Genomic DNA, 24,132 nt, shown 5'->3' on the forward strand with positions numbered 1-24,132 from the left:
TTCAAAATTTTTGGACGTTTCCATTTACATAGAAAAAAAATAAAAATCCCAGCGGTGAATAAATACCACCAAAATAAAGCTTTATCTGTCTCAAAAAAAATGGTAAAAAATTCATATGGGTACAGTGTTGCATGACCGCGCAATTGTCATTCAAAGTGCAGCAGTGCTGAAAGCTGGATATTGGCCTGGTCAGGAAGGGGGAAGAAGTGCCCTGTAGGCAGGAAGGGGGTAGAAGTGCCCTGTAGGCAGGAAGGGGGTAGAAGCGCCCTGTAGGCAGGAAGGGGGTAGAAGCGCCCTGTAGGCAGGAAGGGGGTAGAAGCGCCCTGTAGGCAGGAAGGGGGTAGAAGCGCCCTGTAGGCAGGAAGGGGGTAGAAGCGCCCTGTAGGCAGGAAGGGGGTAGAAGCGCCCTGTAGGCAGGAAGGGGGTAGAAGCGCCCGGTAGGCAGGAAGGGGGTAGAAGCGCCCTGTAGGCAGGAAGGGGGTAGAAGCGCCCTGTAGGCAGGAAGGGGGTAGAAGCGCCCTGTAGGCAGGAAGGGGGTAGAAGTGCCCTGTAGGCGAGGGGTTAAAGAACACATCTTGGTTATACATCACCTGCCAGTAGGACATCAGATTTGTATCAATGTACACAATACCAATGAGGAGGAGCTCTGCACTGCCCAGAAAATGAGAAGTATACAATGTATCTGTGGGGAAATGTTCTGTCCTGAGCTCAGAAATGAGAACAATTTGTAACATTTCACCAGGGGGAGATTGTTCTGTGAATGGAAACACACCAGAATGTTTTTACAGTGAATGGAAACACACCAGAATGTTTTCACAGTTTCATAATATTTCTGTGTGCGTTTATATCTTCCTCTGGTGCGGTGTTAGCATGTCAAAAAAAATTGCGTAAAAACACCAAAAATAACAGGATGAACATCGCAAAACATAAATATTTAAAGCGGAGTTCCGCTTACCCTGTCAAAAAATAAAACTGTAGCTGCTGACTTTTAAAAAACAGCCACTTACCTGTCCCTCGGTCCTGTGGTGTGTCCCCCGCAGCCCGTTTCACCTGCTGTCCTGTATTCCTGGAGGCCGGCATCTTCAGTGTGGGCACCCGGCTGTGACTGCTTGCGGCATCACAGCCGGGTACCCACTGCGCATGTGCGAGAAGCTCTGTGCTTTGTGAATGGTCCTGTAGTCTTCTGGGACCTGTCACGTGTCCCAAAAGACTTCGGGGAGGGAGGACACCTTCCGTTTCCGATTGCCTAGGCAATCGGACCAGAAGTGGAAGCGGGTACCTGTAAAATTCGGGTATCCGCCCCCGCCTCCCAAAGGTGTCAATCCTTAATGGGGAGCAGTCCTTAAAGCGGAACTTCCCCTTTTGGGTGGAGCTCCACTTTAACTTCAATTGAAGTCACATGATTTCAAAGCCGCAGGTCAGTGCGATTTAAGGTGCAACTTGCCTGACATCTGTGCAACTTCATGCTGTCTATGCAAGCCACACCTGAAATTACAAAAAATAGTGCAGGAACCTTTTTTCAAACGGGTGCGGCACCGCAAAGTCGGAATCGCACCAATTTGAACGGTTCCATTGCGGACAATAGGGTGCAACTTGACACTTCCAAATCGCATGACAAGTCGCACTGGTCTGAACCAGGGCTTGGTGAATTGACCCCTGTATTTGATTGAACACAGCAGCTGTCAGTATACACTAACCATTGTTTGTAGAGGCGCAGGTGTATTATTGTTTCTTAACCCCTTAGTGATTTAGACCCTGTTCACACTATTGCCACTTTTCATGCAATTTGACTGTTGAAATCGCATGGCAAATTTCATCCGATGATTGGCTATGGAACCGTTTGGATTTGTAAAGTAGTTCATGCACCAGGGATGTTGAATTCATATCGCCCAACGCCCAGGAAATGTAGTGCCGGGCAAGTAGGTTTTTTTTTTTTTTTTTTACCTTTAGCCCTGTCAGATTGAATCATTCGGGCAGTGCCTCCGATTGCTTCCACACAGTACCAACCTCTCCCCCCCCTTCCCGTGTGAACCTCCCCCTGCTTGAGGCTCACCGCCGTCAGCTGAAGAGGAGGGAGGAGAGCGTACACGTCCTCTCCCCTCCGCTTTGTGTCCTGACCCGTAAGTGATGTTTATGATGTCACTTCCGGGTCCCCGTTGACAAATTCCCAGCCATGGAGGCCTGGAAAGAATGTAACGCAGGGCGATGTGGACTGCATTACATTCAGTGGAGCACAAGGGAGACATGCAGGGTCCTGGATGTCTCCATAAAGAGAACCTGTCAGCAAAAATCATCACGTAGTGGACTTTGTAATTCAACTTTTGTCTAATTCAACTGTGTTTCTTGCTATTACCATAATTTACCACCAAAGGACAACCCAAAATATATTCTCCTAACAATTGCGGTGATACCACTTATGTGTATGTTGCTTGTATCTATAGTACGGCCCAGAAACAGTGGTTCGCATTTAACTTTTTATTTTTATTTTTTTTTTTTATCATTCTACCTAATACACACTGACACAAATTTTTTTAAAAAAAGCTTTTTTTAAAGAAATAAAAGAAAAGCATTCTATCCAAAATATACTGACCTTGACCTTTGATACTGACCTTTCACTTTTACTTTTGACCTTTGACCCTACCACTTACCCTGGCACTGACCTAGATCAAACCTTTATCTAGCAATTTTATTAACACACTTTTGATAGTTTATATCTTCCTCTCCTGTATGAAGAGAATGATACAATGCATCTTCCCATTCATTCAGAAGAGGAAGTAAACAGGTGGGTGGCTCACAATGACTGATCGCTGTTGTAGCCAGTCAGAGGCTATCTCCGCGTTCCGGTGACCCACAACCGTGAGTCTCGGGTCCCGATCGTTAGTATGAGAGTGAGATCCTGGTCTCTGTGTTAGTAACAGGACTTCCTGATGCACGCCTGCAATGATTTCAATAATGGCATTTTCTGTTCCAGGCTGACGACGTGAAGTCACTGCCTTGCAATTGGTAGCCGTGTTATCAGGCTTCTGTGCTTGCTTCCTCAATTGGCCATTGCCCATTGGGTCTATTTAATGGGCAACCCAACAGCCAATTGAAAGAGCACACAAGGCAGGCGTCAATTCTACTGCTATTTGCAAGGCGCTTAGTGAGGCTTAATTCAAAACATACTGGAAAGATACATTTAGGACTCATCCAAACTGGTGTACCTATCTATACACCTGTGTGAAGGGTTGTCTTCACCCATACGGGATGTACAGGTGTTTTCTGTGCTGATCCATGCAGGCAGCCTGTTCAAATCAATGAGAGGTGGCCAGCTACTTGGATCTCAGAGCTCATCTGTGCAGCTCTGAAGCACCAATCAGAATGTAGACAGACTTCATTCTGATCTGTGCATCGGACCTGCACAAGTGTACTTTCTGGGATGTGGTTGGAGGTCTGTGCTGGTCTGTTCAGCCCGGCCTCCTGTCGTTGACTTGAACATATTGCCTGCACAGAACAGCTGTGCTTCCCATGCAGGCGAAGCAGGCTCTTCACAGGGGTGTATGAACAGGTGTGCCCACGTGAATTAGGCCTTCGGGATTACATATTCTAGTCCCGTGGTGCCCAACCTGCGGCCCCTTGACACTTTTTGTGCAGCTCTGTAGGTCTTGTTTTCTTATTGCTATGTTATATTAGTGCTTTCTAGCAGCTTCATTTAATGTTCCCAGTCTATCACTGTCTCTGAAAGCATGTCCCCAGCCTCCAACAACTCCTATAGCGTGTTCATTCTAACAGTCTCCTGCAGCATGTCCCCAGTCTCCAACAACTCCTATAGCGTGTTCATTCTGACAGTCTCCTGCAGCATGTCCCCAGTCTGCAACAACTCCTATAATGTGTTCACTCTGACAGTCTCCTGCAGCATGTCCCCAGTCTCCAACAATTCCTATAGCGTGTTCACTCTGACAGTCTCCTGCAGCATGTCCCCAGTCTGCAACAACTCCTATAATGTGTTCACTCTGACATTCTCCTGCAGCATGTCCCCAGTCTCCAACAACTCCTATAGCGTGTTCATTCTGACAGTCTCCTGCAGCATGTTTGCAATGTCTGACCATCTCTTTTGTCATGCCCATAGCCTTTCACTATATCCTTTTGTGTGTCTGCTGTCTCTGATAATGAATATTTAAAACGTATATAAGCAGATTAGTGAGCGCACTTTCAAAAGCAGCTAATTGCACTAAAAGGAACCACAAAACCTTTCTATATAAATTGGACAAAAAAAATAAGTGCAGCGCTATAGAAGAAAAAACAGAGAAATTGTCCTTTTAAAATGATAAACAGTAAATGTCCGATATAGTCGTATCAAATGAAATGAGTGGTCCAGAAAACAACTTCAAACAGCTCTGATGTCATCCAATATCCCAATACGAAAGGAATAGATAGATTGCCCACTTACCAGAAGCGCAATCTTAAAGCGCATGTAAAGATCATGTGTAGCCGGGGTCCTGTATGGATACTGCCTGGAAATACACTGATGGCTCCTCAATGGTATGGGGGTACCGGTCTGGTCAGATCACATAGCTCCTCAGATCCACACACACAATATATATATATATGTAAAGCGCTGTGTAAATTGATGGTGCTATAGAAGTACTTTAAAGAAATAAAAAATAAATAATTGACCACCCCTGGCCTAATCTCTCTGACTAGATGTGACTTTTATTTTCAGCATGTTTAATATGAAATGTACAGAAAGAAAAAGCATGAATGTATTTTACTTTTTTTTTTTTCTTTTAGGTTGGTATTGATCCTCACCTACCCTGGCCTGCCATGCTCACGCAGAACTGTCTCAGTCCTTGAGATTTTGAGGTGGAAAAATGGCCAATGTGGTTGATATCATTGTGCTGGATGACGGCGATGATGAGGAAGGACCGTCCTGTTCCCCTAAAGCATCCTTTTCCCCTAAAGCAAAGGAAAGTCCACCTGAGCCTGTGCCAGCACCTGAGCCGCAAAGCAGTGGAAAGAAAGATGGTGGAAACAGCCAAAACAAGGCCCCAATGGGTGCAGAAAACCAAAAACTTTTTGAGGAGGTAATGCACACCAGTGACCATCCTTGGTGAGGTCCATGCCTATTTCTAGCTAATCCCCCACTTTTGGGCAAAGCTATGATTGCTGCTGTCCTGCTATATGTTCTCAGGATGTTCTGTTAAAAGGAATTTGTGTTCAGGAAACCTTGACCAAGGTTCATTCACACATAAGTGCCATCCAAGAGGTGGGCTTTAAACTTTTGTTTTTATTCTGGCAGCATGCTTGATCACGCGCTCCCAGCACTGAGACCGGGCTGTCAATGACAACCTTGGTTTCTGCTAACAATCAGGACCCAGGGAACCAGATTCCAATTACACGATTGCTGCGAAAGCAGTGTCGGGCACTGTCTGTCAGTGGCAGTATTAGTGGTAGTGTGCTTTAGGTAAGCAAAAAAGGTTTTATATTTTGTGTCAGTGTGTTTAGGTAGGACAAAGCAAAATACTATTGATTCCTGCCGCTACTACAGGCACAAAGAACAAATCACACACACACACACACACACGTGGTATTGCTGGGATCGTCAGGAGTAGGGGATTTTATTTTAAGGGGTTTTTTTTGTGGTTCTACATGGTATTGGCATAAAAGTATAAAGCTAAACTTGAAAAAAAAATATTTTTTTTTTACTATTTTGGGACAGTTTTCTCATAAAAAAAAAAAAAAAAAGGAAAATCCATTAACATTTCCCTCCAAATGAAAGTCTAATCATTCCTGAGAACAAACAAGGGGTATAGTCCACCAGGATACACTAATCAGTTGTGGTGATATGTACAGTTTTACTAACACATGTTAAAGTTTCAAAATTGTGCTTGGGTGTTAAAGGATAACATGTTACATCCGTTTTTTTGGGTGGAACATGTAACCTGTTCCCACTGCCGGTGCTCATGCACCATGTGACAGCTAGCAGGTGATCTTCTACCCCCACTAGTTGTCACTATTTTTAAAAAAGCAGCCGTGCGGGGCCCCACCCACTCGGCCGCATCATTCATTCACAGAATTTTGTGAGTTAAAAACTACAAGTCCAAACAGCCTTTGGGGCTGTCAGCTGGTAGTTCTCAATGAACTACCAATGTGCTGTTGAGTGCTGTGGTAGTTCATAAGCTCCAAGGAGCAGGGCCCTATTGTCCCTCTTGTATTAATCTGTATTGTTGCTGTATTGTCTCCCTTTATATTGTAAAGCGCTGAGCAAACTGTTGGCGCTATATAAATCCTGTATAATAATAATAATTCCCTCTTCCTGTCAGTGTGTATCTGTCTCTGTGTACGAGGTATGAGCAGACAGCTACACTGACAACACTGCAGGAGTCTTGCATGGCACCAATATTTTCTAGGCTCCTAGTAAAAAAATAAATGCGCTTTTTTTTTTTTCTTTTTTTTTTTTTTTTTTAAACAAAGATTAACTTATCCTTTTAAGGTTTGTTTTGACCCTGGACTTGAAGGGTTTTAAAAAAATACAAATCATTATTTAAAAAAACATTTAAATATGCTGTTGGGAAAAATGCACCCTATGCTGCTATACTCACTATTTTCTCTCTGGAGTCCAGTACCTGAGGTTCTTGCAGCCATATTAGTGCATTTGCGACAGAAACAATTGAGTACTGTCCGTGATACTTTTTTTATTTGCACTAACATACAATTTTGAGGACAAGCTTTCAGGGGTATGTCCCCTTCTTCAAAGTCCAAACAGTACTATTACAAATCACAAAGTTTAAGCAGAATGTTAGAAGGGATTGAGAAAAAAAACAAAAAAGGCTACAGATAAGATACATCAAAAGTGAGGGGGGGGTACTACACTCACACAGAGGGGGTCAAGCTTCAGCTAATAGTCATAAAGCTGTTGGATAATGGTTAAGGAATCCCATGTCCAAGTTAAGGCCGTTATCTTTTGTGTCAAATAGAATTATCATTCTTAGTTCAAATGTTTTTCTTTCCTGGATGGATTTGAATTTTCCTTTCAGAACTAAAACATTGAGGTCTTCCATATTGTGGCCTGGTTGTGTGAAATGGTGTCCTACAGGTGTGCAGAGGTCATCTTCTTTATGTTCCTTGATGGTATGTCTGTGCAAATTCATCCTTGTTTGCAACTTCTGTCCTGTTTCGCCAACATAAGATCCTTTGCTGCATTTTCTGCACTGGATAAGATATACAACATTACTGGAGGTGCAGCTGTATGATCCGGAAATATTGAAGATCCCTTAATTAATTCTATTTCTAATTCTATTAATAGATAATTCTATTTGACACAAAAGATAACGGCCTTAACTTGGACATGGGATTCCTCAACCATTATCCGACAGTTTTATGACTATCTATTAGCTGAAGCTTGACCCCCTCTGTGTGAGTGTAGTATCCCCCCCCCTCCCCCCCTCACTTTTGATCTATCTTATCTGTAGCCTTTTTTTTTTTTTTTTCTCAATCCCTTCTAACATTCTGCTTAAACTTTGTGATTTGTAATAGTACTGTTTGGACTTTGAAGAAGGGGACATACCCCGAAAGCTTGTTCTCAAGAGTCCAGTACCTATAATCTTCCAGGTTGAATGACCCCGAGCAACATTCAACCCACTTCTCCCACAGTCCAGGCAGTCATGGACACGCCCCTTGGAGGTGTGTAATTGTGCTGACCTAGGGTCACAGTACTGTTGCACAGATGAGAACTCGCGTCATTACTTGGGAGCTGTTCTGTTCAGGAGTAAACACCACTGAAGCCTGATGAGAAAAGGAAGTACCATTGACATCACTTGACTGGTCAGAGGCCTGCTGGGTTTAAGATGTGTTAATTGCTCTTATAAAAAAAAAAAAAGTGTGTGTGTGTATATGGGGGCAGAAGCAATGTTTGGGGAATTGGGGGGGGGGGGGTGAAAAGTAATTTGTCATTAAGATTGCACTGACTAATTTTTGCTTTGTTGGCATGACAACAGAAGTAATAAATACAAAGGGAATATTAAAGTAGGATAGACAAAGTAAGTAATTAGGGGACGAGAGAAAAAGACCTCAGAACAGATGTGGGTAGGATAGAGAAAGGGGGAGGGGGGCAGATGGGTGTATGAGCCACTTTTCCTTTCTGGAATAAAATCGTTGTCTCATTAACATAAGGTGCATCTATGACACTTGGTTTTCCTAATTAGAAGGTCTAACGTTCTCTGCATTCTTGTTAGCAGCCTGGGAATAACAGAGATCTAGATTGTCCTATCTCTGCTAGAAGAGAGGGGGGGGAGCCCTTCTGTTTCATCCATCTGTCTGTGTAATCTGATCTTACCTGCTCCTCATGTCCATTTCACAGCATAGCGGGTTATGAGTCTGTGGAATGCTGCTGTTATGCTTGCAGACTGTGCAGCAAGTGACACACACAAAATATTTATGTATAATATTTCATACTTGTGTATAAAAAAAAATATATACACTGCTCAGTATAAATGGGTACTCCTTTTGAAAAGTAAAATTTTAATCAATATCTCAATGAACACAAGAAGAACTATTTTCAAAATTTTGACAAAACTGAGTTTTATAGAACATTTGTTTCACTCATTACATGAAAGTAAGGTTAATAATATAACTTAGATTACAAAATGTTCGGTTTTACTCAAATTAGTTGATGCAAAAATGAACACACCCAACAACAAAAAATACATCATCTAGTATTTTGTATGACCTCCATGATTTGTAAGGACCGCACCAAGTCTTCTAGGCATGGAATGAACAAGTTGACAACATATTGCAACATCAATCTTTTCCATTCTTCAAGAGCGACCTCTTTTAGAGCCTGGATGCTGGATGGAGAGTGATGCTCAACTTGTCTCTTCAGAATTCCCCATAGGTGTTCAATTGGGTTCAGATCAGGAAACATACTTGGCCACTAGATCACTTTCACCCTGTTCTTCAGAAATGCAACAGTGGCCTTAGATGTGTGTTTTGGATCATTCTCATGTTGTAAAAATGCATGACGACCAAGGTTACAGAGTGATGGAAGCATGTTCTCTTTCAATATAGAGCAGTACATCTGTGAATTCATGATACCATCATTGAAATGCAGCTCCCCGACACCAGCAATACTCATGCAGCCCCACAGAAGGACACTGCTACCACTATGTTTCACTGTAGGCACCATGCATTTTTCTTTGTGTTCCTCACCTTTGTGACGCCATCAGTTTCAAAAACTTTATCTTCATCTCATCACTCCAGAGTACAGAGTCCCAGTAAACCTCTACTTCTTCAGCATGGGCTTTGGCAAATTCTAGGCGGGCTTTTTTGTGCATGGACTTTAGAAGAGGCTTCCTTCGTGGACGACACCCATGCATGCCATTCCTCTGCAGTGTACGCCATATTGTGTCACTGGAAACAATCACCCCAGTTTGGCTTTGTACTTCTTTAGCTAACTACGTGTACTTGCATGACGATTTTCTTCAACCCTTCTCATCAGAAGACGCTCCTGCTGGGGTGTTAACTTCCATGGACGGCCTGAATGTCTTTGTGAGATGGTTGCAGTTCCATTTTTGTAACACTTTTGCTACAGTATTCTGACTGATAAGTAAAGCTTCGCTAATCTTCTTGTAGCCTTCACTTTTCTTGTGTAAAGAAAATTGTATTTTCTTTCTCAGGCCTTGTGACAGCTCTCTTCCATGTGGTGCCATTTCTGACAGCATGGCATGGGAGGGGTTTTCTTTAACTCCCTTTTATAATTGTCTGCTGGACACCTGTGGAATGAATAATTAGACTCGCCTGTAGTTGAATTCTTCATAATTAGGATTTTGTTGTCTAAAATGTAGCTTTGCTTCTAATGCAGGCCATAGATGGGTCGAAAATCGGCCGATTTTTCGTCCAAAAATAAAATCGGCCGATTTTTGGATCGTTAGGGGGCTAAATGTTCGGCCGTTTTTCGGTATTTTGGCAGATTTTTTTTATCGGTAATGTTGGAAAAAAAATCGGCCGATTTTCGCGGCAATGATGGGCAAATCGGCCGATCTTTTACCGATAAAAAAATCTGCGCATGAGCAGTGACCTGCAAGAGGAAGACAAAAAGAAGAAAAAAGAAGAGGAAGAAGAAGAGGAGGATGAAGAAGAAGAAGAGGAGGAGGATGAAGAAGAAGAGGAGGAGGATGAAGAAGAAGAGGAGGAGGATGAAGAAGAAGAGGAGGAGGATGAAGAAGAAGAGGAGGAGGATGAAGAAGAAGAGAGGATGAAGAAGAGGAGGATGAAGATGAAGAAGAAGAGGAGGATGAAGAAGAAGAGGAGGATGAAGATGAAGAAGAAGAGGAGGATGAAGATGAAGAAGAGGATGAAGGAGGAGGAGGAGGAGGATGGAGGAGGAGGAGGATGAAGGAAGAGGAGGAGGAGGAGGATGAAGGAAGAGGAGGAGGAGGAGGGTGAAGGAAGAGGAGGAGGAGGAAGAGGGTGAAGGAAGAGGAGGAGGAGGGTGAAGGAAGAGGAGGAGGAGGAGGGTGAAGGAAGAGGGTGAAGGAAGAGGAGGAGGAGGAGGGTGAAGGAAGAGGAGGAGGAGGAGGGTGAAGGAAGAGGAGGAGGAGGAGGGTGAAGGAGGAGGAGGAGGAGGAGGGTGAAGGAGGAGGAGGAGGGTGAAGGAGGAGGAGGAGGGTGAAGGAGGAGGAGGAGGGTGAAGGAAGAGGAGGAGGGTGAAGGAAGAGGAGGAGGGTGAAGGAAGAGGAGGAGGGTGGAGGAGGAGGAGGAGGGTGAAGGAAGAGGAGGAGGAGGAGGAGGGTGAAGGAAGAGGAGGAGGAGGAGGAGGGTGAAGAAGAGGAGGAGGAGGAGGAGGGTGATGAAGAGGAGGGTGATGAAGAGGAGGGTGATGAAGAGGAGGGTGATGAAGAGGAGGGTGATGAAGAGGAGGAGGATGAAGAGGAGGAGGAGGATGAAGAAGAAGAGGAGGATGAAGAAGAAGAGGAATTCCAGTGCGGCAAAAAGTGTCCCTGCAGAGAGCTCCGCTATTTCTTCTGACAGTTCCTTGACATTTATAGCGGTTGCAACAATGTATTTATTTGTTTCCGAATAAAAACATCTGTATCCTAAATGGATACAAATAGATACAATGTTGCAGCCGCTGTAAATGTCAAGGAACTGTCAAAGAAATAGCGGAGCTCTCTGCAGGGACACTTTTTGCCGGCTGTAGACGGGATGAAAATCGGCCGTTTTTTTTTTCTTTTTTTTTTTTTTTCTTTTACTGTTGCTGGTAATGTCGGCCGCTTGAACGACCGATTTTTTGTTTTTTTAAAGAAAAATCGTCCGATTTTCGACCCGTCTATGGCCTGCATAAGACTTTCATTGGGGTGTATTCATTTTTTCCACATGATCTTAAATGAATTTGTTAGGAAAATATTTTGTGCAAATTTAACAAATCTTGTTCGCAATCAATGGCTGGCATTAGTGGGAGTATTTTGTAGTATAGTGTCCCATAGAAAATGTTGATTCTGAAAAGAGGTTTTCTTACAAATCTGTTGGGGTGTACTCATTTATGCTGAGCACTGTATTTCCCTTACAATCCTAATGTTTGCACCTTTCATCTTTTTCAGTTTGTGGACTACTGCTCCAAGTTAACAGCTGAACATCCAGAGGTAATACCCTTCCTTCAAAAATGTTACTCCAAGACCAACGCTAGCTACCTTTCTTCTGTTGAGTTCCGCAACACCTTGGGTCGCTGTCTCACGCGTGTGCAGGGCAAGCAAACAAAGCTCTATGTTTACATCAATGAACTGTGTACTGTGCTCAAGAATCATTCCGAGAAGAAAAAAGTCAGTCTACGAACGCTAGCTGCCACTCCACAGCGTGACAAGGTGGAAGTCGAAGACTCAAAGGAAGGGGTAGAAACTGAAAATACAAAGGAGGAGGAAGAAGTAGCGAACGCAAATGAGGAGGCATCGGAAAAGAAAGCGGGATCCAAGCATCAGATCCGACGCCTCGAGAACCTTTTGCGGCTTTACGCTCAGGAGATTCAGAAGCTACAAGAGAAGGAGCTGTCTCTGGATGATATGGATGATGAGGACTCGACCTACATCCAGGAGTCAAGGCTGAAACAGAAAATGATTCGCATCTATGAGAAACTGTGTGAGCTGAAGGACTGCTCTAGCCTCACAGGTCGGGTTATAGAGCAACGGGTAGAGTACAAGGGCACCCGATACAAAGAGGTCAATCGCCGCCTGGAAAAGTTCATCAATAAAACCAGAGATGTCTTCCCGGATTACGGCGATATCCTTAAGGTGGTCCAGAAAGCCAGTGAAAGGCATAACCTAGGCCTGACACGCAAGCATGTGCAAAGTATAGCACAGGATGCTTTTCGGGACCTTGGGAACAAGCTGAAAGACCGGAGACATTTGGACTTGGTGTATAACTTTGGTTCTCATCTGACTGATTTCTACAAGAGTGGTGAGTGATTAAAGAAAAGATCATTACTTAACTAATAATGGAATCTTCTACTCTTCCAACCAGTCCATCCCCCACAGTTACTACCTTTTGTACCACTAGCCCCTCCCTCCTAGATTGTAAGCTTCAAGGATCAGGCCCTCCTTTCCCTCTTGTATTGAACTGTATTGTTGCTGTATTGTCTCTCATATTGTAAAGCGCTGAGCAAACTGTTGGTGCCATATAAATCCTGTATAATAATAACTAGGTTAAGGCTTCATTCACATTTGTGAGACATGTCATGTGCCTTTGGACATCAAAGTCGTATGACAAGTTGCAACCCATTCTTTTCAATGGCACCTGTTTAAAGCAGTGCAGCTTTGAGAAGGTGCCTGCACTACTTTATTGCGACTTTGATTCAGAGAGTGTAAAGTCTCATCAAAGTCACTCTCCAAAGATTTTAGGGATTTGAATATACATTGAGGTCTACGATAAAGGGTGACTCCACTTTCATGGGGGAAAAATATATATAGCCTATATAATTGCTACACACGCCATATTGTAATTTTAATGTTATTATAAATGACCTTTCCTTTTCAATCTACAGCATTGTCGTTGCAATATAGCAACTTAGAGGTATTCTGTACACCATTGGAGTACAGGATGTCCCCAGAAATGTAATTACAAAAAAATGGGCTGGAGGGTCTTGGTGGGGGTTCTTATTGCATCTTTTTGCAGCTATAATAAGGTATTATGTCAGTTATTTTAATGATCTTTCTTTTGCGTGATTGCCCAGGTGACGACCCTGCTAAACAGGACACAATCCTGGCCCGACGTCTCTGTGAAAACCGTAGCTTGGCTGTAAATCGCTTGGAGGATGTCATCAAAAAATTTGCAGAGATGCAAGATGAAGGGGAAGAGGAGGATTGGAAGAACAAGAACAAAGACAGCGAAGTGCCGAGTACTTCCAAGGGTGTCAAGGTAGATAAGAGACTTTGTCAGCCTACAGAGCCTACTGTAGGTAGGGGGGCACCCAGGGAGCTCTGGTTTTCTGTATGCACTCCCCTACCGTAGGTAGGGGGGCGACCAGGGTGCTCTGGTTTTCTGTATGTATTCCCCTACTGTAGGTAGGGGGGCACCCAGGGAGCTCTGGTTTTCTGTATGCACTCCAAGATCAAAATTTGCTCTGTTTGGGAGGACAGCCCTTTATGTCCCCTTGTTTTGTTACATAGTTGGTAAGGTTGAACAAACTGGTCCAGCTAGCTTGTGTGTTCATGTCACTAACATTTTCCATATCCCTGCACACTGTGTTTACGAAGAAACATATCTAAAAGTTTTTTGAATTTATCTACACTCTCTGCTGACACCACCAACCGAGCAAAGGAGTTCACATCCTTAATGCTCTAACAGCAAAGAACTCCTTACACAGTTTTATATTGAACCGCTTCTTATTAACCGCTTCCCACCCGCCCTATAGCAGATATACTGCTATATGGCAGCACGGGTGCACAAAATCATGCGTATGTATACGTGATTTCGCATTTCCGATTAGGGGGCGCACGCCCTACCCTCGCCGTCATTTGCGGCCACGGCTGTCAATCATCGGGTCCTGGCCAGTGTTTGCCGAGGATCTCCAATGGGAGGGGGGGAGAACTTAGTAAACAAAACAGTTCTCCTCCCTGTCAGCTTGTGCACACTGCTTTGAATGGCTTTGCACAGCACAGCCATGCAAAGCAGTGTGCTTTCAGCAAAGCACACAGCCCCATAGTAAAACACACGCAGCACACCGTTAACCCTTTGACCCCAGATGTTTACCCCTTCCTGCCCAGTGCCATTAGTACAGTGTCAGTGCTTTTTGTTAGCACTGATCACTGTATTGGCGTCACTGGGGATGTCAGTGACACCAAGTCAGTTCCCTCCAGTGTGAGAATGCCCGCTGCAGTCCCGCTATAAGTCGCTGATTGCCGCTATTACTAATAAAAAAAAAAAATCCCAGTATATATACCGCCATTTGTAAATGCTATAACTTTCATGTAAACCAATTAATTTACACATATTGTGATTTTTTTTGTTTAGCAAAGACATGTCGCAGAATACATTTTGGCGTAGGTTTATGGCGAAATTTGATTTTTGTTTTTTTTTTAATTTTTACTGGAGATGTTTAATAGCAAAAAGTCAATTTTTTTTTTTTATAGCGCAAAAAAATTAACGCACAGGTGATCAAATACCACAGAAAGAAAGCTCAATTTGGGGGAAAAAAAGGATGCAAATTTCATTTGGGTGCAGCTTTGCACAACCGCGCAATTGTCAGTTAAAGTAACACAGCGCCGTAACACAAGAAATGGCCTGGTCAGGAAGGGGGGTAAATCCTCAGGAGGGCAAGCGGTTAATCTTCATTGTGTGGCCTTGAGTCTTCTTTAGAGACCTGAGATTAATCAGTTTTTTTTTCCCTTGCTAGAGTCACCATTTAAAGATTTGTATATTGTGATCATATCCCCTCTTAAAGGATAAGTTCACCATTTTTAGGGTGGAACATGTAACCTGTTCCCAATGCTGCATCCGCTGCCAGATATAAATGAATCTAATTCAATGTTTGTAGTCGTTCCTCATAACTGAGGTCCTCCAGCCAGCTTGTGAGCTTCATTGCCCTTCTCTGGACTCCCATATCACAGACATTCTTTCTGAGGATTGGTGACCAAAACTGGGGCTCATACTGAAGATGGTTTTCCCTATTCGTTTAGTTGATGCTTTGATTTATGTTTCTCTGCTGCTTGTTACTACTTCAGTATTTGTTTGGATTGGTTGCAGGATTCTCCAAGAAGCAAAAGCGCAAAATCTCACAGTTCAGCTGAATCTGAGGAAGAAGAAGAGGATGAAGAAGATGAAGAGTCGGAGGAATCGGATGTGGATATTGAAGAAGAGCTGAGACAAAGCCAGGAGGCGGCTGATGATGAAAATGATGGTCAGTGGAGGATTTAACGCAGTATTTCACCCAAAAGCAAACGTTTATTATATTGCAGCTTCCCAACGTGCCCGTTTAGGAGACATTCACCCTTTTTGTCTGCTGGCGCATGCGCTCTGACGGAACGGCATACATGTGCTGTTCCTTCATAACACTGTGCCGTGTCCCGATACTCTCGCGCATGTCGTCAGTGTGGGTCGGCCAGTCCGGCGGCCAGGACTCATTTATTTATTTCAGGTACTTATATAGAGCCGTCAATTTACATACATATATTGTACATTCACATCAGTCCCTAACCCTCAAGGGGTGTACAATCTAAGGTCCCTAACTCACATCCATACATACACATACTAGGGACAATTTAGACAGGAGCCAATTAACCTACCAGCATGTCTTTTGGAGTGTGGGAGGAAACCGGAGTACCCGGAGGAAACCCACGCAGTCACAGGGAGAACATTCAAACTCCAGGCAGGTGGTGACGTGGCTGGGATTCGAACAAACGACCCTAGTACTGCCAGGGGGAAGTGCTAACCATTTAGCCACTGTGCTGCCCATGAACCCGGAAGGAAGACCGGGTGAAGATGGAAGCCTCTGTAGCATGGACATCACACCGCTGGAGGGCTTCATTTTCAGTTAAGTCTTGCATAATGTGCTAGTATGCATCACATTCTTAGATGTGATGGCTGCATTAACTTTCTTTTTTATAGGCTTTTTTTCCTTTATTTTCAACAGGTGATCTGGCCAGGTATTCTATTATTTTTCAGCAGGACAAGCTATCCTGCAAAAGTGGCAGTTAGAGGATTGAGACAAGCCATTTAAAGCAGAACTAAAGTTCTGCTGTAACTCACTGGCAGGATTTGTTTTGCAGAAAAGACATTCAGGGGTTTATTTACTAAAGCTGGAGATTGCAAAATCAGGCTGACTTCTGCATAGAAACCAATCTGCTTCTAACTTCAGCTTGTTCAATGAAGCTTTGGCAATAAAACCTGCAAGCTGATTGGTTCCTATGCAGAAGTCAGCCTGATTTTTGCACTCTCTAGCTTTAGTAAATAAACCCCTCATTGTCTCTTCAGCAATAAACTACGTCTACCTGCCAGCTCACAGCGATCCTGGGAATGTAAGCACACAGGAGAAGATGCTGTTGGAAAAGTGAGTATCTCTGCCTTTAGTTCCGCTTTAATACTGACAGAGGTGCTTACAATGGTCAGCTTTATGTAAAACCTTTTTCCAAAAAGGAAAAAAAAACATAAAAAGTGTTATCTGAAGCTCAGCTTCTAATTAGTTGTGCATCTAAATCTACTAGTACTACACTCCATTCAGATTAAAGCAATAGTAAACCGCAGCTGGAAAAGAAAAATATCCTGGAAGGTAATGTCATAATAATGTTGCATATTATGCCGGATTTACCTGGAAATTAAGCCCTCCAACGGTTTGGTGTCCGTGCTACAGAAACTTCCATCTTCACCCGGTCTTCCTTCCGGGTTCATGAGTCCTGGCCACCGTACTGGCCGAGCTGCACTGACAACATGCGCGGGAGTCTCGGGACACGGCTCAGTGCTATGAAGGAATGGCACATGTATGCCGTTCCTTCAGAGCGCATGCGCCAGCGGACAAAAAGAGTGAATATCTCCTAAATGGGGCACGTTTAGGAGATATTCATTTTACCCACGTGAGTTTTTCAGATTTTTCTTAGAGTTTTTGTATTGGTGTTTTGCTGCGTTTTTTTCACGTTTGTGGTTTTTAGAGATTTTTTTCTGTCAGAAAAACATCCAAAAAATGCTGGTTTTCCGCGATTTACCGTGTTTTTCCGCATTTTTACAGCTAAAAAACTCCTCTAGTTGTGGGGTCTTTTTTCCAGCCAGAAAAGGCCCCAGCCAAGAAACGTTGATTACAGTCTGTGTGTATGGAAACATAGGATAACATGCTGGGGGGTTTACTGGCTGTAGAGAAAAACGTCAAAAGCCAAAAACAGCCGCTGTAAAAACGTCTCGTGTGCATGAGGACTTCTTCTTGTACTCCACATCGCTACCCCATACTCCCTTTCTGTTTCATTTATGTTCATTTATGCATCTTACTGCAACTCCCTCCTCACTGGCCTGCCTCCCCGCTGGCTATCCCCGCTTCAGTCGATCCTGAATACGGCTGCCAGACTCATTCACCTTTCCAACCGCTCCATCTCCGCCACCCCCCTCTGCCAATCCCTCCACTGGCTTCCGATTGCGCAACGGATCAAATTCAAAATCCTAACACTGACGTACAAAGCTGTCCACCATACTGCCCCGTACTACATCACTGACCTAATATCCAAGTACCACCCAACACGCACACTCCGCTCCTCACAAGACCTCCTTCTCTCTAGTTCCCTGGTCTCCTCCTCCCATGCCCGCCTCCAGGACTTCTCCAGGGTGTCACCCATCCTCTGGAACTCCCTGCCCCAACCCATCAGATTATCACCTACTCTCCTCTCCTTTAGGCGCAGCCTGAAAACCCATCTCTTCAGGGAAGCCTACCCCGCCCCCTGCTAACTTGCCGACCTCCTCCACTCTTCCTACCACTCCATCCCCCACAGCTATCTCCTCCTGTGCCACCATCCCCTCCCTCCTAGATTGTAAGCTCCAAGGAGCAGGGCCCTCGATCCCCTCATGTTTTGCATTGTATTGGTATTGTTCTGTCACATGTTCTGTCCCCCTTTGTAATGTACAGCGCTGAGCGAACTATTGGCGCTTTATAAATACTGTATAATAATCTTGGCACTGCTGCAGTTCTGTATCACCCCAAATTATTGATTCCTCAAAATAAACTGCAATGTTGACTGGCAAACCCAAAGCCCAGGTGGCTGTCACCTCTTCCCCTTTAAGCCCAGGGTGCCACCTTCCCAGGCTGTCCTTTTAAAATGTTTTCTCCTGTGATGGTGTAAGATTGGATCTTTATTGTGTTGAGTATGAGCAGAAAGGAAACGAACAGGCAGGACCCAGAATGGAGTGGAATTGGGAGCACAAGGGGGTAACAGAAGATGCAGGTTATAGCCATATATATTGCAGATGGCCTTGGTGTGAAACTGGAGGAATTCCCCATCTGTTTTTCACCACCCGGGGGTTAAACCTGTAAATATAAAACCAATAACGTTTCTACAGTTACTAGATTACATGTTTTCTTTCAGCATTGCTAAAAGATTATTGCACAAATAAAGGTTTTACCCTCACCAGAGGTCATGCCCAGCTCAATGTAGCCATGTCTTTTGCATTGTTTTTTAATTTGTTCGTCCTGCCAAAATTGTGTTTTTGTTTTTTGTTTTTCCTTAATTTTTGAAAGAGTAGGGAAAGGTTAGATCCCCTGTCAGGTTGTTACTGCTCTCCAGGGCTGTGTTACCAAAACATTATTATTATTATTATACAGTATTTATAAAGCGCCAATAGTTCGCTCAGCGCTGTACATTACAAAGGGGGACAGAACATGTGACAGAACAATACCAATACAATACAATACATGAGGGGATCGAGGGCCCTGCTCTTTCGAGCTTACAATCTAGGAGGGAGGGGATGGTGGCACAGGAGGAGATAGCTGTGGGGGATGGGGTGGTAGGAAGAGTGGAGGATGTCGGCAGGTTAGCAGGGGGTGGGGTAGGCTTCCCTGAAGAGATGGGTTTTCAGGGTGCGCCTAAAGAAGAGGAGAGTAGGTGATAATCTGATGGGTTGGGGCAGGGAGTTCCAGAGGATGGGTGACACCCTGGAGAAGTCCTGGAGGCGGGCATGGGAGGAGGAGACCAGGGAACTAGAGAGAAGGAGGTCTTGTGAGGAGCAGAGTGTGCGTGTTGGGTGGTACTTGGATATTAGGTCAGTGATGTAGTTCGGGGCAGTATGGTGGACGGCTTTGTACGTCAGTGTTTGGATTTTGAATTTGATCCGTTGTGCAATCGGAAGCCAGTGGAGGGATTGGCAGAGGGGGTGGCGGAGATGGAGTTGTTGGAAAGGTGAATGAGTCTGGCAGCCATATTCAGGATCGACTGGAGCGGGGGGATAGCCAGCGGTGAGGCAGGCCAGTGAGGAGGGAGTTGCAGTAGTCGAGTCGTGATATGATGAGGGAGTGGATGAGCTGTTTAGTGGTTTCTGGGGTTAGGAACGTGCGGATTTTGGTGATGTTGCGGAGGTGGAGTCTGCACGAGTTTGTTAAAGATTGGACTTGGGGCTGGAAGGATAGGTTGGAGTCCAGAATGACACCAAGTACTCTGGCCTGCGGGGCGGGTTTGATGGTGGCATTGTTGGACATGATGGAGAAGTCAGTGGAGGTGGTGTCCGGGCTGGGTGGAAGACAAGAAACTCGGTCTTGGAGAGGTTCAGTTTAAGGAAGTGGAGCTTTAATAGAAGCAATGTATAGTGGTAAGTACATCCAAGAGTGTGGTGGTAAGGACAAGGTAGGAGAACCGTTCGCTCCTCAGGCAACAAAAGCCTGGAGAGAACTCCGTTAGTGGCTGGAATCGTGGCGTTCCGGAAATGACATCACCGCAACCTCGGAGGGGGCAGAAGGAGGATCCTGGCCTTGGAACACAAGTTGAGCTGGTAACCTTGACAACGCATTTTGCTCGCGTGCGCTTTATCAAGTTTAAGGAATGTCCAGTTACCAGCCATCTTTATAGGAGATTTACAAGCACAGAGGCCAGGCAGGGACAACAAGGGAAAACAGGAAACGGAACGGACGGCTCCCCCTGCACGGCATACAGTTTATAATACAACATATAAGACCATTGTTAAAAGGCAAAAATAGAGATAAAAACATATATACACATAATATGCTGATATTTCTAGGGGAAACTTATTAGAAACGATAATATTTATAAAAACAACATTTATATCCTGTATTATATGGCTAAACAGTTCTAATGGGGGCTACTTTTGCTCATCCAATCACTTTATAAGGAGAGTCAGTGCACCTTAATCAAAAAGGAATCCTATAAGCAACAAATAGCCATAGATTAATGAATAAAAACTATTGAATATATCATATTATGGTAAATTAAAAAATACATAATTATAAAACATAAATAATAAAAAAAAAAAGCAAGATCTAAGAGGGAGGGTTGAGAGATACAAAAGGTAATAACTGTGGGGGATGGGCTGATGGACAAAATACATGAACAGATGTAAGGTGGGGGCAGGATGGGCCTCTCTGAAGAGATTAATTTTCAGGGATTGTCTAAAAGTGGACACAGATGGAGATAGTCGGACACATTGGGGAAGGGAGTTCCAGGGGATGGGAGTGGCTCTGGAGAAATATTTCTCCAGGTAGTTGAACCATCTGGCCCCAGGCTCTCCACCCATTTCTAGATGGTAGGCATCAGACGCTACTTGCTCCCAACCAGGTGATATCATCAAGGTTAGACTTATCGTAGGCATGCATTGCTCTTTCTGAAGCTACGGGGGTGGACCTGGGAGAGAATGGACAGTCTTTTGGTGGATTCACCATTAGGTCGTTGAATCAAGGCAGATGGGGAGAGGTCCAGAAACAGGTGGGCAGTGTCTGCTGATGCGGCTTAATAGAAAAATAGGAAAAGGTATTGGAAACAAAAGAAAAATTATCAGAAAAGGAGGAAGAGAGAAACAATTAGGGAAATCTCCAAGGAAAAGCGAACAAGGGTAGGGGTCAGGTAGGGGTTTGGATCCATGCTAATTCATGTCCTTATGTGGACTAGGTTTTAAAGCTCAAGTTTAGCTAGAAATAGTTTTTTCCCTTCAGCTTTACTGACCTGACTTACCTGTAATTAAAGTGGTTGTAAAGGCTCAAGGGTGCAAGAAGGTAAAAAAACCTCTGTGCAGCATCCCCCCTAATACTCCTCTATCTCCCTCTCGATCCAGCGATGTGCACTGGAATCTCTGCTATCCCGGGACTCCCTCTCCTTATTGGCTGAGACCACAGCGGGAGCCATTGGCTCCCACTGCTATCAATCTGAGCCAAAGAGCCAATGAGAAGAGAGAGAGGTCGAGGTCGAGCCACACTCCGTGTGTGAATGGACACATGGAGCAGCGGGTGCCGCCATAGCAATCTGCTTGCTGTGGAGGCACCCGGCAGGAGGGAGGGACCAGGAGAGCCTGCGGGGGACCCAAGACGAGGAGGATTTGGGCTGTTCTGTGCAAAACCACTACACACAGCAGTTAAGTATGACACTTGTTATTTTTAGAAAAAAAAAATTTAAGCTTTTAGAGTCGCAGATCATGGTAAAGGGCCAATCACAGCGGCCCTTTACCATGTGATCAGCTGTGTCCAATCACAGCTGATTACATCATAAATAGACTTGCCGGTTTTCAGCAGTCCTTTCCTCGCACTAAGGAGAGGAAAGCTGGTAACCAGCGAACGTGACCCTGATTATCAGTGCTGCCTAACGGTGCCCACTTGTGCTGCCTGTCAGTGCCACCTTTTAGGGCTTCCTCATTAATGCCTCTTCACCAGTGCAGCCTTATCAGCACACATCAGGGAAGAAGAAAAATTACTTCTTTGCAAAATTTTATAACAAACTGAAAAAAAAATTTTTTTCGTAAAAATTTTCTGTATTTTTTTCATTTGTGTAGCAGCAAACAGCCTCAGTGGTGGTTAAATTTCCTCAAAAAGAAAGCTGTATCTGTCTCAAAAAAATGATAAAAATTTCATATGGGTACAGTGTTGCATGACCGCCAAATTGTAACTCAACGCTGAAAGCAGAAACGTTGCCTAGGCAGGAAGGAGATGAAAGTGCCTGGTATTGAAGTGGTTAAACTATGTGGCCAAAAGTCTGTGGACCCCTGACCACTACAGTCTTGTATGAGTTGTGAGACATCGTTCCGAACCCTTGGCAATAATGAGTTGTCCCCTTCTTTATGGCTATAACATCCTCCACTCTTCTGGGAATTCCTTCTGCAAGATTTTGGGGCTTTTTCTAAAAGGTGCCTATTAAGCCAAAGGAGCATTTGAGGTCAGACACTAATGTTTGAGAAGATGTGGCTTGCAATCTGTAATCCATCCCAAATGTATTCCGTAGGGCTGAGGTTAGGGCCCTGTGCAGGCCACTTGATTCCTTCACATCAAACTGTGTCTCTTATAGAGCTGACCTTGTCCACCTGAACTCAGTAGTTTGGAGGGGAGTCAACATACATATGGCCATATAGTGTATCTAAGATAGAATGTGCATTTAATATATTTTTTTTTCTTCCACTTTGATTTAGAAGACATGAATGTCGACTACTTGAATGAAACCGACCAAAAGATGGAGGAGACATCCGATCCCCAGAACTCTTCTCCTGCTAGTAAGGAGGAGGGGGATAATGAAGACAGTGAGGATTCCGATCAGGATGGAGATGAAGAGGATGAAGAGGGGTCAGATAAAGATGAAGACCAGGATTTGTCCTCAGGTTCTACATCTCTCTCACCTGAGAAGGAAGACCAGAGTACAAGCTTAGAGCTAGAGGTGGAGGCAGCTTCTCCTGCCTCTCCATGTCTTAGCAATGATAGCCAACTGGTTAACCAGCCACAAGAGGACCATGCTAAACAAGAGAAGGGCAATGTGACCTCAGGTGTGGCTTCTGAGGAGGCAGATTCTGGAAATCATGATGTGGAGGAGAACTTGGAAATGAGCGTTGTTGAAGAGGATTTTGATTGGGGGGATGAAAAAAACACTGAGTTAGTAAATGTGCCTTATGAGGAGGCAAGAGCGCCTTCCAGCAAGGAGCAGGGTACTAGGATGTGTACAGAAACAAAAAACATAGTAACGGATCCCAAGAGCCCACCGACAAGGGGAAAAGAGGGAAAGTCCAGTCGTTTGGACAAATGCATCAACAAAATTGCAGGCAGTCTTGCTCACAAGGTTCCTATCAGACCGGAGGATTCGCCATCTGTGGGCAGTGAGGAGGAGCGCTTCAGGCATGTAAATAACAAAAAGCTGGGTTCAGGGAGATCAACAAGGACCAAGGAGCAGAGCAGTAACGGGAAGCTGGTCTGTATAGATACTCCTGGAGAGCACGGGGACTCTGTACGCAAGATTGCATTCAGCCACAGTCAGTCTTCAAATAAAAACTCAGAAGTGGTGCAGTTGGATAATTGCAAAAGCAGCATATGCAGTGACACCAGCAACGGAGTTCACACGGCCGTGGTTATGTCATCCACTCCCATAAATCGTTTAAAACGGAAAAGAGACACGAGCACCCCTACAGACTCTGTTATCACAGTGAAAGTTGAGGAAATTGGTTCCAACAAAAGGAAAAGAAAGCGCACCTCACAGTTATGGACTGGGAACGGAGTGGCAAAGTACAAAGCGGAAGAAAACGACACACAACAAAAACTCAGTGTTGCAAAACTCAACAGGTGAGGATTGGGACGTTACCGGCTTAGAACATATGTGCATCTGTCATTGGGCTGTCATTAGTCATTTAAAGGAGAGGGGTAGAGGAAGTAGGTGCTGTTATATTTTGTTCATGTCTTCTACATGTTCCACCTTTATGAAGTTATGTCCCCAAAGAACTTTTGGTGGGTTAAAGTATAACTATAACACTTTTGTTTTGAATAGAGGGGAGTGGAACCCCTGTCCGTTTTTATTGCTGTCTGTGCCCCCGTTAGACAGATTCACCCTCTCTATTTGTCTTTTTTTTTTTTTTTTTTTCCATTATTATCAAAAGCAAAAGTTAAAAGAAGCCCAAAATTTTGGGCTGTCCCTAGAGAAGTAATAGGAAATTTTCCAATAGGGGCACTAGTTCTGGAGACCTGAGTGTCCCCAAGGATTTCCCTTGATTTGCAGGGATTTCCTCTCC

At 44.3% G+C, this 24,132-nt stretch overlaps 1 protein-coding gene across 2 annotated transcripts in view; it reads left to right on the forward strand.

The window, feature by feature from the left end:
• DAXX (death domain associated protein) overlaps positions 1-24,132 on the forward strand; it is a 63,002-nt gene that overhangs the window by 16,334 nt on the left and 22,536 nt on the right. Inside the window, exons 2-6 of one of the 2 annotated variants that reach the window (XM_089657182.1) lie at positions 4,771-5,063; positions 11,577-12,426; positions 13,199-13,383; positions 15,211-15,364; positions 22,558-23,689. In XM_089657182.1, coding sequence (XP_089513308.1) covers positions 4,851-5,063; positions 11,577-12,426; positions 13,199-13,383; positions 15,211-15,364; positions 22,558-23,689 — 2,534 coding nt within the window. In that variant the 5' untranslated portion in view covers positions 4,771-4,850. Of the gene's footprint in view, positions 1-4,770; positions 5,064-11,576; positions 12,427-13,198; positions 13,384-15,210; positions 15,365-22,554; positions 23,690-24,132 lie in introns of both variants that reach the window. The other variant, XM_089657181.1, reaches the window with a different exon arrangement.

This window comes from Staurois parvus, unplaced genomic scaffold (genome assembly GCF_062004578.1).
Source record: "Staurois parvus isolate SC_StPar_1 unplaced genomic scaffold, SC_StPar_1.0 ptg000973l, whole genome shotgun sequence".
NCBI lineage: Eukaryota > Metazoa > Chordata > Amphibia > Anura > Ranidae > Staurois > Staurois parvus.